The sequence below is a fragment of the Microcaecilia unicolor genome, chromosome 12, assembly GCF_901765095.1.
Source record: "Microcaecilia unicolor chromosome 12, aMicUni1.1, whole genome shotgun sequence".
NCBI classification, from domain to species: Eukaryota; Metazoa; Chordata; class Amphibia; order Gymnophiona; family Siphonopidae; genus Microcaecilia; species Microcaecilia unicolor.
Window position 1 is genome coordinate 33,263,931 of NC_044042.1, and position 15,603 is coordinate 33,279,533.

A 15,603-nucleotide genomic window follows, 5' to 3' on the forward strand; every position below is an offset into this window, starting at 1 on the left:
TGTTCTGATAAAATATATCCTGCATCGGTGTCAGATTAATTTTGAAATGGGACACACAGGATGATTTTTATGGCATCTGCAGCAAGTTCAGCCTGGGTGTGTGCAACTTTGTTCAGCATACAAATACCAGTCTCTTCTCTTTTCAGGGAGTCAAGAAGGAAAACACCTGTAGTTGTTGCTCTGAAGGAAAATGAACGGCTCTTTGGAGACGGTGCTGTTGGAATGGTGAGAATCTGAACCCTGGTGATAGACCAGATTACAAGGCTGAAACGTATTCCTGCCTTGGTTTATTTGTGCACTCCCAATGAAGTTTCCCCTTTAGTTTGTTTTTCTTCTCCATTTTATTCTCACTGTACCCTTTATGTAATGCACTTGAGTCAGCTCATTTTATTCCTGCAACTACACAATTTCTCTATCTGAAATGCCGGTAAATAAAAATATTAGCACATTTTGCAGCTGTCCATAGACCAGTATGCTCTCCTATGTAAGTAGTGATTCCCCATGTCATTTGTAGTGTGGTACCAGCTATACAGAAGATTCTTTGTTCTCGTGCAATTGTCAAATATTTGCTGCATTTTTTTGTCCTCTCTTTTTAATGTGTGGCTTGGATTATCTTTCACCTTAACAGGCTATAAAGAATCCAAAAGTAACACTGCGGTACATCCAGGGTCTGCTGGGAAAGCACATGGACAATCCACAAGTGGATAACTATCTCACAAGGTTTCCTGAGCACAAACTGGTGAAGGATGAGCGTAGAGGAACAGTGCTGTTTGAATTATCTGAGTGAGTTAGTCATCTGTGACACTGATAACTCTTGGCTGAAGCAGTGTTTGAGACAATATGGAGGTGGGGTGGACTTAGAAAGTGAAATGGCAGAGTGTATAATATAACTTGTTGAACTACAAGACATATTGGGTAAGCAGTTTTCCTAGCTCAGGTGATTGGGTTGAGGACAGGGCCAACTGCTGGGTAGGAGTAGTTAGGTGACAAATCCAAGCTGATGCTCTGTTTTATCTGCCTTGCAGTTTATTACAGTATTCCCCAGAGGAGCTACTTGGAATGGTGCTAAACTACTCCAGGACCCTGGCTGAGGAGTTTGCAGGTGAGTGTAATGGACTTGGAAGATTTTGTTTGAGGTACTATCTGAAATTTGCCTTATAAAAATATATAAATAATAATTCAGAGAGAAAGTTGAGAGAATAAATTTAATTTTAGAAACAAGAAAAAATACTAGCAACAGTGCATTGGGAGATAGGTTGTTGTTGTTTTTTTTCTCTTTCTATGCAACCAGTCCAGCAAAAACAGTAAGTTGTAACTCTTAGAGGGCATTTACTTTTTGTTCAGCAGATCATTCTAGAACAAATGGGTTATTCTACTAGCAGATATAGATGAGAACAAATTGTAAGCCTTGCCCTATATAGGGTACTCTGCAGCCACCACATACTCAGTATTATCCCCGGCAGATGGTATACAGACACGCTGTGCAGCATTCTGGTCTGATTGGAAATATTGGAGAACTGGAGCTTCCAACTGAGCAGATACACTTAGACGGACAGCCAGGGTTGAGCCAGTGGTAGCCACTGGTCTGGGGAATACTTAGAGGAGTCCAGGTCTTTCCCCTTACCCTCTGCTGGTGTGTGGGGGGGAGGGGTTCTGTTGCTTTCAGTGATTCTGAAGATCTTGCCTCCTCCCCTTTTTAAGCCGCCTGCTGAAGGGGGAAAAAAGGCAAAAGACTTGAATGGTACACAGTCAGTATGTGATCCTCCAGGAAGGAGTTCAGGTTGTGGGGAGTGGAGTGATATTGCTATTGGTCCAGACAGCTGTGTTATACGCTCCCATCAGCAGATGGAGTCTGAGAAAGTTTCTGACTATTAAGTAGACTATAACAGTCTCCATTGCCCTCCATTGCCCCAGGTACAAATAAGTACCTGTATACAATATGTAAGCCACATTGAGCCTGCCATGAGTGGGAAAGCGCGGGGTACAAATGTAACAAAAAAATAAAGTAAAATAAAATTTGAATCGATCCATTTCCTTGCCTGTCCTGGGGGAGAGGGAAGATTATGTGGAGCAGCATTGTCTCCATAGGTTGGATGTGTGGAGAGCGTTGAAGGAGTACTTGTGCAGAACAGAAGATTTTTGTTGTTCAGACCACTTGTTTGTTCTGTTGGGGGAGAAGCAAAGGAAGGGGTAAGCTGCCTTGAAGGCTACAATAGATGGATAATGGAAGCCATCTCTTTCGTGTATCTTAATCCTGAAAGGGAACTTTAAAACAATACAGGAACATAAGACCTTTGAAGTCAGAATGATTAAATATTTTGACACCCACCAGACAGGACTTAACAAAGATCTGGGTTTTCTAGCGCATTATAAACCATAAAATTGTACTGCTTTGTCACCCTTCTATCTCCATGCATATCTCCCTGTCCCTCATCCACCCAACTCTTCCTGTCTCTCACCTATCCACCCCCATCCTGTTAGGCTGTCACTGAAATGCTTTGATGTTTCACTTATATATACTGTCATCTACCAACATTTGCTTATTTCCGATCTGACGAAGAAGGGCAACCTTCGAAAGCTAATCAAGAAATGTATTGTTATGTCCTATAAAAAAGGTATCATCTTATTTTCTTTTCCATGTTTTATTTTGTTTTATTTCTATTGTGTATCTTAAAGGAAAGCCTGTGCCAGAGGCTCTGAAGGCTCACTCAACCAGGGGGCAGGCAACAGCCTGGTCGAGTGAGCCTTGTGGTCATGTTTACCCGTAGGAGAGTTGCAAAGCAGCAGTGCTGTCTTTGTTGCATTCTTTTGTGAAGCACTATCCAATAGATGTGTAGGCCTGGTAGGATGTGGCATCCAGGGAGTGTGTTCTTTTCATGGAGCTCTTGGGGGCCCAGCTTTAATGATCACTGCTTTTGTAGTTCCCAACAGTCTGGAGGGATGGGAGGAAGGAGAAATGCGATCTTCCTTAGCATCCCTCCGGACCGGCCCAGGATTGGACTGATGGGTTGTGCACGTCTACCAGCAGGAGGAGACTGAGAAAAAAACTTTGACTAGATAGCCAATAAGAGCCCTGGTCATGTGACCCTAGCCCCAGTATTTTCTCAGTCTCCCAGCAGGTAGGAAGTGAGCCTATTAGTCTCTTTCTAAATATCTAGTTGTTTTATTATTATATCTTTCTCTGTGCCACAGGAATTCTTTGAGGCTGGTTAGGTTTGGTCAGCTGATTAGCTAAGCCTCAGGGGGGTATACTCGGGTGCCCCGGGTCACTCCCCCTATTCCTCCCCATCTCCCTTCTATTCTACAAATCTCTAAGGGAAGGGTTCCTCTTTTGGTTAGCAAAGAGGTTTTACCTTTGGGAGAGGCAGCCAGATTAAAGTATATAAGCTCTGTTTTTTCCCCATTGTTTTAACGAGCAGCCAGCTCTGTTTACGTTTTGGGGTGTCAGTCTTGTGTGTCTCTTTAAAAAAAAAAAAAAAAAAAAAAGAACGAACCATAGAGCACAAGTTTAGTTTGGTATTGTGCTTAGTTTTCATTTCGCTAGGTTATTCTTACTAGCACTGCAGAGCGGAGTGTTTTTTCTAAGGTTTAAATAATAATTGCATTTAGGCGCGAACCGCGTACGCGCGTGCACGCGCGTTCCCGCCATGTCGGAGAAACTTAAACGATGCGCTGTTTGCCAGCGTCGGGGGGTTTCTTCTACGGGCGCATGTAAATATTGTACCTCGCCAGGAGCAGCGTCTTCGTCTGTTTTGCCTACGACGTCGGGCTCTCTGTTGGCGGTATCGGGTCCCTCGCCGTCGCGGTCCTCGTCTGCAGCTCCTGAGGAGTCAGGCGCGCCTCCGGAGGCCGTCCCGGCGAATTTGGCGCGAACGGCGGCCATTTTAATTCCTACTCCGTCTTCTCCTTCGCGTATTCAGCAGCCTGCGGCCCTAGGTCTTCCAGATGCTGATACAATTAATTCAGGAGCTCTGGTGCACTCTGGGGCCACTCAGGCGGGAGGTTTTCCTCCTGAGTTTGTGCTCCAGATGTACCAGGCGTTTTTGATGCACAGAGGCGATGCAGGAGCTGGGACAGCAGATGCTGTCACACCTACACCTCCACCTCCTAAAAAAGTTAGGGAACATGTGTTCCATGGGGATTTTTGGTCCGATCGCGATCAGGAGATGCCCTATCTGGAAGAGGAGGAAGATTTTGAAGACAATGCCGGTACTGATCCTGATTTTTCCCTCTCAGATCCGGAGGCGGCAGCTTTTGCCCAGGGGGATGATCCCGCCATGGCTAGGATTTTTCACAAAGATGACTTGCACGAGCTCATCTCTATGGTCTCCTCTATTTTGAATTTTGAAGATGTTACGCCGGTTTCACAAACCCGTAAGGTGGACTTCTTGATTAAGGGGTCTAGATCCGCGCCCAAAACTTTTCCCATGCATCAGGATATTTGGGATGTTATTAAAGCGCAATGGGAGGTTCCAGATGCAGCTTTCCGTCCGACTAGATCTATGTCTCGGCTCTATCAGATTCCAGAAACAGATAAAGCTATGCTTAAGGTGCCGGTCGTGGATGCAGTGGTGTCGGCGGTTAATAAGCGGAATACGGTTCCCGTGGATGGAGGCACGGCTCTTCGGGATGTTCAGGACAGAAGACTAGATTCTCTGCTCAGGAGTAGTTTTGATGTTTCTTCCTTGGCAGTTCAGGCTGCCATTTGTGGTTCCTTGGTGGCTAGAGCTTGCTTTAGGTGGGCAGAGAGAGTCCTGGACAGGACTTCGGATGATCTTCATTCTATCGATGTGGACGTAGCTAGAATTGAGACAGGGGCGGCTTTTCTGGCTGATGCCCTCTATGATTTGCTGAGAGCATCTTCTAAGTCTTTGGCTTTGGGGGTTGCTGCTCGCAGATCTCTGTGGTTGAAAGGTTGGTCGGCGGATGCGGCCTCCAAGTCAAAGTTGAGCAAGTTTCCTTTTAAAGGTTCTTTCTTGTTTGGAGAAGAATTGGATAAGTTGGTTAATTCCTTGGGTGATGCTAAGGTTCCTCGCCTTCCGCAAGATAGACCTCGTCTGTCCACTCGGGGTTCTTTGTTTGGTAGGAGTTCTGTGAGAGGTTTCCGGAAGTTTCAGGCTGGTCGAGGTTTTCAGCCTCAGAGGTCTAGGTTTGGCTATCGGATTCAGTCCTTTCGGGGTTCTCGCAGAGGAGCAGGTTTCTCCAATCCAGGCTTTCGATCCCAGAGTCGTCCGTCCCAATGAAGGTGCGGGGGCCTCTCCTCTGGTCCCTGTCGGAGCTCGTCTTTCTCAGTTCTATCAGAGGTGGGCCCACATTACTTCAGATCAGTGGGTCTTGGAGGTTGTTCGAGACGGTTATGCCTTAGAGTTCGCAAGACCTATTTCAGATGCCTTTCTGGAGTCTCCCTGCCGCTCTCCTCTCAAGGCGAGGGTGGTTCGGGACACTCTACAGAGGCTCTTAGATCTTCAGGCTATCTCTCCAGTCCCTCCTTCCGAGTACAGGCAAGGCCGGTATTCCATTTATTTTGTAGTTCCAAAGAAGGAAGATGCCTTCCGACCTATCTTAGATCTCAAAGCTGTCAATCGCGCTCTCAGAGTCACAAGCTTTCGTATGGAGACACTGCGGTCAGTCATAGTGGCAGTGCGCCAGGACGAGTATTTGACAGCGTTGGATCTCACAGAGGCCTATTTACATATTCCTATTCGTCCAGCTCACCACAAGTTCTTGCGCTTTGCAATTCTAGGACGGCATTACCAGTTTCGAGCATTGCCCTTCGGTCTTGCGACGGCTCCACGCACATTTACCAAAGTCATGGTCGTGGTTGCAGCGGCCCTCAGAAAAGAAGGGATTCTGGTTCATCCATACCTAGACGACTGGTTAATCAGAGCGAAGTCTTATCAGGAAAGTTGTCAAGTCACAGGTCGAGTGATGCAGTTTTTGCAGTCTCTAGGTTGGGTGGTAAATGTAGCCAAGAGTCGGTTAGTTCCTTCTCAGTCGCTGGAGTATTTGGGAGTTGTGTTCGACACAGCGCGGGGCCGAGTCTTTCTGCCGCAGGCCAGGATTGTAAAGCTTCAGGTCCAGATAAGGGAGTTACTTCAGCACCACCGTCCATGTGCTCGGGATTATCTTCAGGTGCTCGGTTCCATGGCAGCCACTATAGAGGCAGTACCCTGGGCCAGGCTTCATATGAGGCCTCTTCAGTGGTCCCTTCTCTCCCGGTGGTCCTCTCAGAGGGATTCTCTACTGATGCGATTACCTCTCCGCAACCGAGAACGCAGCTCCCTGTTCTGGTGGCTGCGGATGAAGAATCTGACGGTAGGAATGCCTTTGGAGTCTCCTCGGTGGATACCGTTAACAACAGATGCCAGTCTCCGAGGCTGGGGAGCGCATTGTCTGGGCAAGTGGACTCAGGGTCTCTGGTCTCAACTGGAAGCCATTCAATCAATCAACTTTTTGGAGACCAGGGCGATTCGGTTGGCTCTGCAACACTTCAGTTCTCTTCTGGTAGGCAAAGCGGTGCGGGTCCTTTCGGACAATGCCTCAGCAGTGGCCTATGTCAACCGCCAGGGAGGAACGAGATGCCGACTATTGTGTCGGGAGGCGGAGAGTCTCCTTTCCTGGGCGGAAGTTCATCTAACGGCCATTTCAGCATCCCACGTAGCAGGAGTAGAGAACGTTCAAGCCGACTTCCTCAGTCGCCACACTCTCGATCCGGGAGAATGGGCTCTCAGTGCTCAAGCGTTTCAGGTTATAGTGGAGCGCTGGGGCACTCCAGTCCTCGATCTTTTTGCCACCAGTCTCAACTCAAAGGTCCCTCAGTTCTTCAGTCGAAGAAGGGATGCAAGAGCGGCAGGGGTAGACGCTCTCTTGCAGCAGTGGCCCCTCGACCTTCTTTATGCGTTTCCTCCTTGGCCGCTAATAGGTCGTCTCCTGCAGAGGATCGAGGAACACAGAGGACCGGTAATTCTGGTGGCACCGGACTGGCCTCGGCGTCCTTGGTACGCGGATCTGCAACGTCTGTCGGTGGCGCCTCCTTTTCGACTCCCGGTGCACAAGGCTCTGTTGGTACAAGGACCAGTCCCACATCCAGATCCGGCTCGATTTTGTCTTACGGCTTGGCTCTTGAACGAGCCCGTTTAGCTAAGCGGGGTTTTTCGCAACCAGTGATTTCCACCATGCTTCGTTCTCGTCGGCGTTCCACCTCTCTGAACTATATTCGCACTTGGAGAATTTTTGAGGCTTGGTGTGTAGAGGCTGACATTCGTCCTTTCGGCGCGTCAGTGGCTCAGATGTTAGATTTTTTACAGCGAGGGTTTGATAAAGGGCTGTCTCTTTCTTCTCTTAAGGTGCAAGCGGCAGCTCTTTCCTGTTTCAGAGGTAGGATTAGGGGTAGGTCTTTCGCTAGGCTACCCGATGTAGTACGTTTTTTGAAGGGAGTCAGTCTTCTTCGTCCTCCGGTTAGGTCAGTGTTCCCATCTTGGGATCTTAATCTGGTCCTTTCGTCTTTGACAAAACCTCCCTTTGAGCCATTGCGTGCATGTTCGGTGAAGGATTTGACTCTTAAGACAGTGTTTTTGGTGGCTATTGCCTCGGCTAGGAGAGTCTCGGAGTTGCAAGCTTTCTCATGTAGATCTCCATTTCTGCAATTTTCAAAGGAACGAGTAGTTCTTCGTCCGGTGCCTTCCTTTTTGCCTAAGGTACTGTCTCGCTTTCATCTGTCCCAGTCAGTGTTTCTGCCGGTTCTAGGATCGGCCTCAGGGACGCAGGAACAGAGACGGTTGCATACGCTGGATGTTAAGAGGGTGCTTAAACGGTATCTCGCAGTTACTGAGGATTTCCGTCGCACAGACCGTCTTTTCCTTCTGTTGGCCGGTCACCGTAAGGGTTTGTCGGCTTCTAAGCCCACGTTATCTAGGTGGATCAAAGAGATGATAGCATCAGCCTACCTTTTGGCAGGTAGGGCAGTCCCGGACTCGGTTAAAGCTCATTCAACTAGAGGGCAGGCAGCGTCCTGGGCCGAGTGTTCCTTGGTTCCGCCAGCGGAGATTTGTAAGGCAGCTACGTGGTCTTCTCTCCATTCCTTTTCTAAGCATTACAGGCTTGATGTTCAATGTCGGCAAGAGGCGGTCTTTGCGTCGCGGGTAATCTCAGCAGGTTTGCTGGGGTCCCTCCCGTAGGACTACTGCTTTGTTACGTCCCATCAGTCCAATCCTGGGCCGGTCCGGAGGGATGCTAAGGAAGGAGAAATTAGACCTTACCTGCTAATTTGCTTTCCTTTAATCCCTCCGGACCGGCCCAGGCCCCTCCCGTGTGATATATTTCTGTCTAGTTCTCTATGTTCCATGGTTTGCAGAGATGTGTTAAGTTCTTTGTTTGTTGAGCTGTTTTGTTTGCAAGTTAAACCATAAATATATGGGTTAAAAAAAAAAAAAAAAACAGTTTCTATTATGGCCATACCGCTGCTCTGGTAAGGGTATGTGGTGAGCCATTATAGTTAGGCCATACCGCTGCTCTGGTAAGGGTATGTGGTGAGCCATTATAATTTGGCCATACCGATGCCCTGGTTAGGGTACTTGGTGAGCCATTATGATAAGGCCATACCGATTCTCTGGTTAGAGTTTTCGGTGAGCCATTATGACAAGGCCATACCGCTGCTCTGGTGAGAGTTGTCGGTGAGCCTTTGAGCACGTCTCCAACAGTGCTCCCTGGTTGCTTGAATTCCTTGGGGCACAGACTGTTCTTCTTCTTTCTGCTTTGTTATTTAAATACTGAGGCTAGGGTCACATGACCAGGGCTCTTATTGGCTATCTAGTCAAAGTTTTTTTCTCAGTCTCCTCCTGCTGGTAGACGTGCACAACCCATCAGTCCAATCCTGGGCCGGTCCGGAGGGATTAAAGGAAAGCAAATTAGCAGGTAAGGTCTAATTTCTCCTTAACTGCTAATTTGCATTCTTTCAGTCCCGTCATACAGGTTCAGAGGCCGCCGTAGTTGCAGAAGTGTGCTAGTTTGGAATGGGTGTTTTCAAATCAGCTGATGGTTTGTTTTTTCCCTGTCAACAAGCAGGGGAAATGCAGACGTACTTGCTGGTGATGTCTCTAGACGGAACCTCCTTAGGTGCTCTCCTCTAGGTCATGAGTCTAAATTTTTAGGCTGATGATCATGTGCCGAAATCCCTTTATGATGTCACCCCTGTTCACAGCTCAGTCCATAACAAAGCCAGATAAGTCAATTGCAAAAGTGGGGAAAGGTGGGAGGGAAAAGTGTGGCTGCATTCCCCTGCTGTTTATGGAGAACCCCTGTTAAAAAAAAAAAAAAAAGCAACTATGCTTTTTGTTTGACAGATTAAGTCCAGGCAAGTGGTTTGGATTGATTGATTGTTACTGTGGTTGACACCATTTAAAATGTTTAAAAAAAAAAAAAAAGAATCCCCAAACCACACAGAAAACGTATGCTACAGGCATTGTGACTTGCAAGCTCTTGCAACAGTAGGCGCTAATAGCGGGAGGGTTAACTCGTCTGCTTTGGTAGGTACATACTGACTCTAGGTGGGCAGCACAAGACTTATAGTTCACTTAGTAGTCAGACTTTCGCAGTCTCCTGCTGTTGGGAGTGCATAACCCAACAGTCTGGACCGGTCTTTTTTTTTCCTTTTCAGAAATGAGATTTTTACATGTAGGTGCTCATTTTCAAAGCACTTAGACCTTCATATGTTACTATTTAACTTTGTAAGTCTGTGCTTTGAAAATGAGCCTCTTAATGTCCAGAAGGTAGAAGAATAGGTTGACGTTTTTCTGCAGGTCTCTAGTCTTCCTCTTCCTTGTCCATTTGAGTGAGACTGCCCTCTCTGCTTCCATTGTAAATAGCTCAGAGACTGTAGAGAGGATCCAGCTGATGGGAAGACGGTGGTGGGCTGTAAGGCAGCTCTGGTCAAAGGAAGGGAAGATGTGATCCTGGAGCAAAAGTCTATGCTGTAGAAGTTAAATTTCTGCATGTGATTGGGTAGGTGAAAGAGAAATGAAACCCCTCAAAAAAAAAAAAAAAAAAAAAAGCCCTAATATATTCCTGTGGGAGAAGCCATTCTAACAGTTGCAATGTTACATAAATTGATTCACTGTGACATAATGATTAAGAAACTGTCTTCCCCACTCTTCAGATCATACACGGAGAGCGCATACACATCCAGCACATACACAGATGTGCGCGCACACAGACCCATCAGCCCCCTCCCACCAAAACACACACATGCATTTGCATGCAAAGGATTTGGAAAGAGTTCCATGAGACATACTCTACATCCATGAGATATGTGAGTGTGGGGAACACATTCAAGGGCTGGTGTGCCAAGTGCGGACTTTCGCCCTTCTCTGCTCAGATCGTGGACATCCTCTCGTTTTTCTAGGCAGGCCTTCAGAAAGGATTGGTTTTGGGTTCTTTAAAAATTCTGTTTGCGACTTTGGCTTGTTTCAGGGTGTGATTACAGAAGACTTCTCTTGTGGCTCACCCTGATACATTCAGCCTTGTGGGGAGCGGGCCGCTTGCAGCATCCTTTTCATACTCTGTGTCCACAGTGGAACCCTAATTTAGTCCTTGGGCTCTGCAGAAGCCTCCTTTTCAGCCACTCTGGAAGTCCGCCTTGAAAGATTTTATGCTAAAAAGATGGCATTCTTGGTGGCTATTGTGTTTGCACATAGAGTTTCATACTCTCTTTTGTCGGGATACCTTTCTCTGCTTTTTGGAAGCGGGGTTCTCCCTGTGCACGGTTCCTTCCTTTCTTTTGAAAGTGGTATCGACATTCCATCTCAACCAATCTGTGGAGCTTCTTTCGCAGAGAGGACGAAGAGGCTCGTTGTTCTTCTTTGAAGCTTTGCGATGTGCATAGAGTCCCCCTTAGATATCTGGAAGTCACGAACGAGTTTTGCAAATTGGACAGACTGTTTGTGCTTTTTGGTAAATGGAGGTTTGGCTTCATGGCTTTCAAGTCCACTATTGCTTGATAGCTGAAGGAGACTGTCTTGTGAGCTTATTTGCTTGCAGGGAAGCAGGCTCCTCAGGCCTTGTGTCTCACTCGATGACAAGATGTACAGCGTGACTCACTCTAAGAGATGTACAGCAACATCCTGGGCAGAAATTACCTTACTGTCTCTGGTGAATATTTGCAAGGTGGCAACGTGGTGGACACTGCATACTGTTGCCAAACACGACAGGATGGATATTGTGGCATGCTTGGAAGCCAGTTTTGGAGCTTCGGCCCTCAGGGTGGTGGCATCAAGATCCCGTTTACTCTAGGGATTGCTTTTACACATCCCACAGATTCTGGAATAATGGGAAGGACTAATAGGTCTTACAAGATAATTTTCTAATTTCTCCATTTTCTAATTTCTCCATTTCCACAATCCATGTGAGAGTTTGGTAGATTTTTAAAGAGGGGGCAGATTTCTTCCTTTGTGACATTGATTCCTGCTGTTTTGGCATTTCTCTAGGAGGAAAAAAGTTGGTTTGTGGCATTACTGAAAGTGCAGGTAGCTGCAAAAGCATTTTTTTCAAGGGCATTTGGAGAAGACTTGTTTTTTCATCCTGATATAGTGCATTTTCTAGACGGATACTTGTCTTCACCCTCCACTTTGGGCTTTCTGCCCTGAGTGGAATCTCAATTTTGTGCTGAATAGTGTTGGGGCATCCAACCTTTTCAGCTCTCTAAAGACAATTAAGGATTTAACCCTTTTTCAGTGCATTTAGTTTCTGAAATACAGGCTTGCTGTTGTAGTGGTCCATTTCTACCGATTAGAGGCTAGTTCTGTCTTTCAAAGTGATTTTCCATTTTTATGTGACTGTCTCTACTTCTTCCTTCCTTTTGGAGACAGGATTATGATGTGTTTAAGCTCTTGTGGTACTTGTATGCCCAATGTGTGCCGATATCAAGAAGTCAGTGACTTCTGTAGGTCAGATAGATTGTTCTTACTTTTCAGAGTAATTGGAAAAAAAGGCAACTTCCAAAGTGACTATTGCACGGTGGTTTAAGCAGACGACTATTTCTTCTGCTTATATTTTCAGCAACAAGCCTCCTTCCATAACTGTTGCAGACTCATTCTACCAGAGGTATGGAAACCTTTTGGGAGGAATTGTATCACCAGCTGTTATGTGTAAGGCAGCGACTTGGTTCTTTTTTTGCATACATTTACAAAATATTATAGGCAGAATGATACAGCTAGAACAGAGGCGGTGTTCAGAGTCATTCATTAGGGCAGAGGTTAACTGGTTCCCACCATTCTTAAGGCTTGGTTTGCTACTTCCCATAGATACTGGACCAGTCTGAGGATGCTAAGGAAGAGGTTTACCTGTTTTAACTTTCTATCCCTTAGTCCCACCAGTCCAGATCCCATCCTGTCTGATTTTCCTTTTAATTCTAGCCTCTTGACTATCTGTTTCATATTACAACATAGATTCAAGTTATGGAATTTTTCCATGTCTTGTTATATTATTTCCTTTAAATATTCCATTTTGTCTTTAGTGGTTGCAGTATTCAAAGATATTCTGAAATAGGTTCATTATTGCTTTGTTACTCAAACTACTAAAGTGACAAAACTGCACAATACCTTTATAATGCAGAATATACAACACTGTATTCTGTATCTTCATCTCTTGGTCAGTGGGCTCAACCCCCACAGGTTGATTGGTCTGATGGGACTAAAGGAACAAATATTAGCTGGTAAGTCCTAATTTCTCTGGCTACTCCACCCTTTGAACTGCTTCAAAAGTAACACCTAAAAATGTAATTTGAAGGTGGTTTGGCAGGGCTAATATCTGAACTGCAGGTCCTGTTTCTTGAGGTTTTCAGAGGCAGGTGTGTTTAGCTTCAGGCCATTCCTTCCTTTCTCACAATGGTGGTTTCCACTTTTCACCTCATTTGTCTCACTGCCCTCTTTCTGGTGGGAGGATTGTGGAGAAGGTTTTTGATTCTTCACACCCTGGATGTGCTTGGGGCTTTTTTCTGTAACCTGAAGATTAGCAATAATTTGTCATAAATCGGATGGGTTAGTTGTGCATTTTAGAGGGCAGAGAAAAATGGTGAAGTGGCAACAATCAGCCATAGCACAATGGCATAAGGAGACAATTTTGTAAGCTTATTTCCTCTAAAGGGAGATACCTCCCCCCACCCCCCCTGAATTTGTTTAGGTGCACATGCCTAGGAGTTTGCTACTTCATGAGCACAATCTAATGCAGTCTCTTCTATAGACATATGTAAAGCCACTTTGTAGCCTTCCTTGCACTTCTTTGCTTATTGTTATTGGCAAGATGTGCTCATTAGGAAAGATGCCACTTTTTGAACAAGAGTGCTTAGAGCAGAGGTTTCAGAATCCCACCTGGTGTAAGGGATGCTTTGGTAAATCCTATTCATTCTGGCATGGTCTGATGGACAAAAAAAAAATCTTACCTGCTAATTTTTCTTTCCTTGTGGCCTATCAGACCAGTCCAGAAGCCCACCCTGGTTTTTCCTTGTTGAGGTTATTTTGAAGATAATGTTTACTGGGGGGACCTTGGTTTTACCCAATATGTCTCCTGGTTGAGGGCGATTTTTTATTTGGGGTCCCCCCCCCCCTGTCTAAGATCCTGAATTCCCTTCCTCTTCCCCTCTTGGGAGAAGGGGAAAAGGGGTAGCCTACGTTTGCTTTGTTACAGAGATACTGAACATGCTGTGGCTGCACAGTGCCCTTTGAAGGGCAAGGCTTGCAACTCATGTGTCCATCTGCTGGTTGAGGGGCATAACCCATTTGTTCTAGACTGGTGTAGTAGGACTCGAGGAATGAAAATTAGCAGATAAAAATGTTCTTACTGTCCACCAAACCAAAACAGATAGATGGAATGCTCTTAATTGTGGATAAATGGTTAAGAGTAAAATTTTGTGTGTGCGCTGTTTTCCTCCACAGAACAGCCTGTGAAAGATGCTGTAATCACTGTACCAGTTTATTTTAACCAAGCGGAGAGGCGAGCTGTGATGCAAGCAGCACATTTAGCTGGCCTGAAGGTCCTACAGCTTATCAATGACAACACTGCAGTGGCTCTGAACTATGGTGTTTTCCGGAGGAAGGACATTAATGCTACTGCTCAGGTGTGCATGGCCAGAATGGGACTGAAGAGGCTTTTGTGTTAGGAATACATCTGAAAGGGTGACATTTGTACCTGTCTACTTTTAATGTAGCAGTATGGCTGTGTAGTACTGCAGTTTGAGTTCTAGTTACATGAATATCCTTGTCGTTCATTTAAAAAAAAAAAAAGTTTTGTTTATATTTATTTATAGTTAACTTACAATATGGGTGGTGTGTTTGTGTAATTTGTTTTGATAGGAAAAAGAATAATCACAATTTCAGTTTTAATAAAACAAGCTGAAAACTCTTATCTTATGAATGGTGTTGCATATCCTCTGAATTCCGAGTTTTTTTTTCCAATTTAAAAAATTGCCTAAGTGCTAGACTCACAGCTTATTAAGCTTGAATAGGCTTGACTTTCTTCTAACACCAGCTTCTGCTTTCCAGGGTTTAGCGTGTTACTTTATTCATTATTTTGTTTTTTCTTTATTTGCTTAGAATATTATGTTTTATGATATGGGAGCCGGAAGCACCACCTGCACTATTGTGACTTATAGCACCGTAAAAACCAAGGATTCTGGGACTCAGCCTCAACTTCAGATCAGAGGAGTTGGGTATGGAGATTATGAAATCTATATAAATGATATTTCTGAAGTGATGACTGTCTTCATACTCGTGTCATGTAATGCCTTATTGCTGTTCCTCGTTCAAGGTTAACACCATGATCACTCGGAGGTTACTGCAAAGCATGTCTCAGGCCCAGTCTGCATATATGTCCTTATTCTGGAAATCTCCTGCCTCTTAAATGGCTTCTTACCTGCCCTTGGGCAACAATTCTGCCCCATGGTCGTTTTTTTTTTTTTTTTTCTTTTTTTTCCTGTGGTGGTTTCTAGGGTAGAGGTTGACAGAAACCAAATCTGCAGGTGAAATTTTGCCACTTGGTTTCAGCTGAAACTGAAATTGGCCCTGTCCTGGCCCAGCCCCACAAATGGAAACAACTCCCATTCCCTCCCAGACCACCTGAAGAGACCCAACCACCCATAGGCCTTCCCTCAGGCCTACCATATTGGGTAGTGGAATAGTGACTAGCCGGGGCAGAAGCAATCCCCAGTTCTCCTGCCCACACTGGGTCCTCAGCCAAAAGACTACCAATGAAACGGTAGGCCTAGGGGGAAGGGTGGAGAGAGGGAGGGAGCTGGGGCTGCACAGCATAGTTTGTTTCAGCTGAAAATTCACCTGTAGATAAGAACATTTTTCATTTGCCATACTGGGACAGAGCGAAGGTCCATTGAACCCAGTTCCCTACAGTGGTCAATCCAGGTTACAAGTGCCTGGCAAGATCCCAAAACAGTAAAATAGATTTTATGCTGCTTATCCTAGAAATAAGCATGGAGTTTTTCCTCAAGTCCATCTTGATAATGGCTTATGGACTTTTCTTTTAGGAAGTTATTCAAACCTTTTTAAAACCCTGCTAAGCTAATTGCTTTTACCACATCCTCTGGTAGCGAATTCCAGAGTT

At 45.5% G+C, this 15,603-nt stretch overlaps 1 protein-coding gene across 4 annotated transcripts in view; it reads left to right on the plus strand.

The window, feature by feature from the left end:
- HYOU1 (hypoxia up-regulated 1) overlaps positions 1-15,603 on the plus strand; it is a 77,767-nt gene that overhangs the window by 27,564 nt on the left and 34,600 nt on the right. For all 4 annotated transcript variants that reach the window (XM_030221305.1, XM_030221304.1, XM_030221307.1 and 1 more), the window contains exons 4-8: positions 147-225; positions 629-783; positions 1,026-1,102; positions 13,926-14,107; positions 14,583-14,698. In XM_030221305.1, the coding sequence (XP_030077165.1) occupies positions 147-225; positions 629-783; positions 1,026-1,102; positions 13,926-14,107; positions 14,583-14,698 (609 nt within the window). The remainder of the gene's footprint in view (positions 1-146; positions 226-628; positions 784-1,025; positions 1,103-13,925; positions 14,108-14,582; positions 14,699-15,603) is intronic.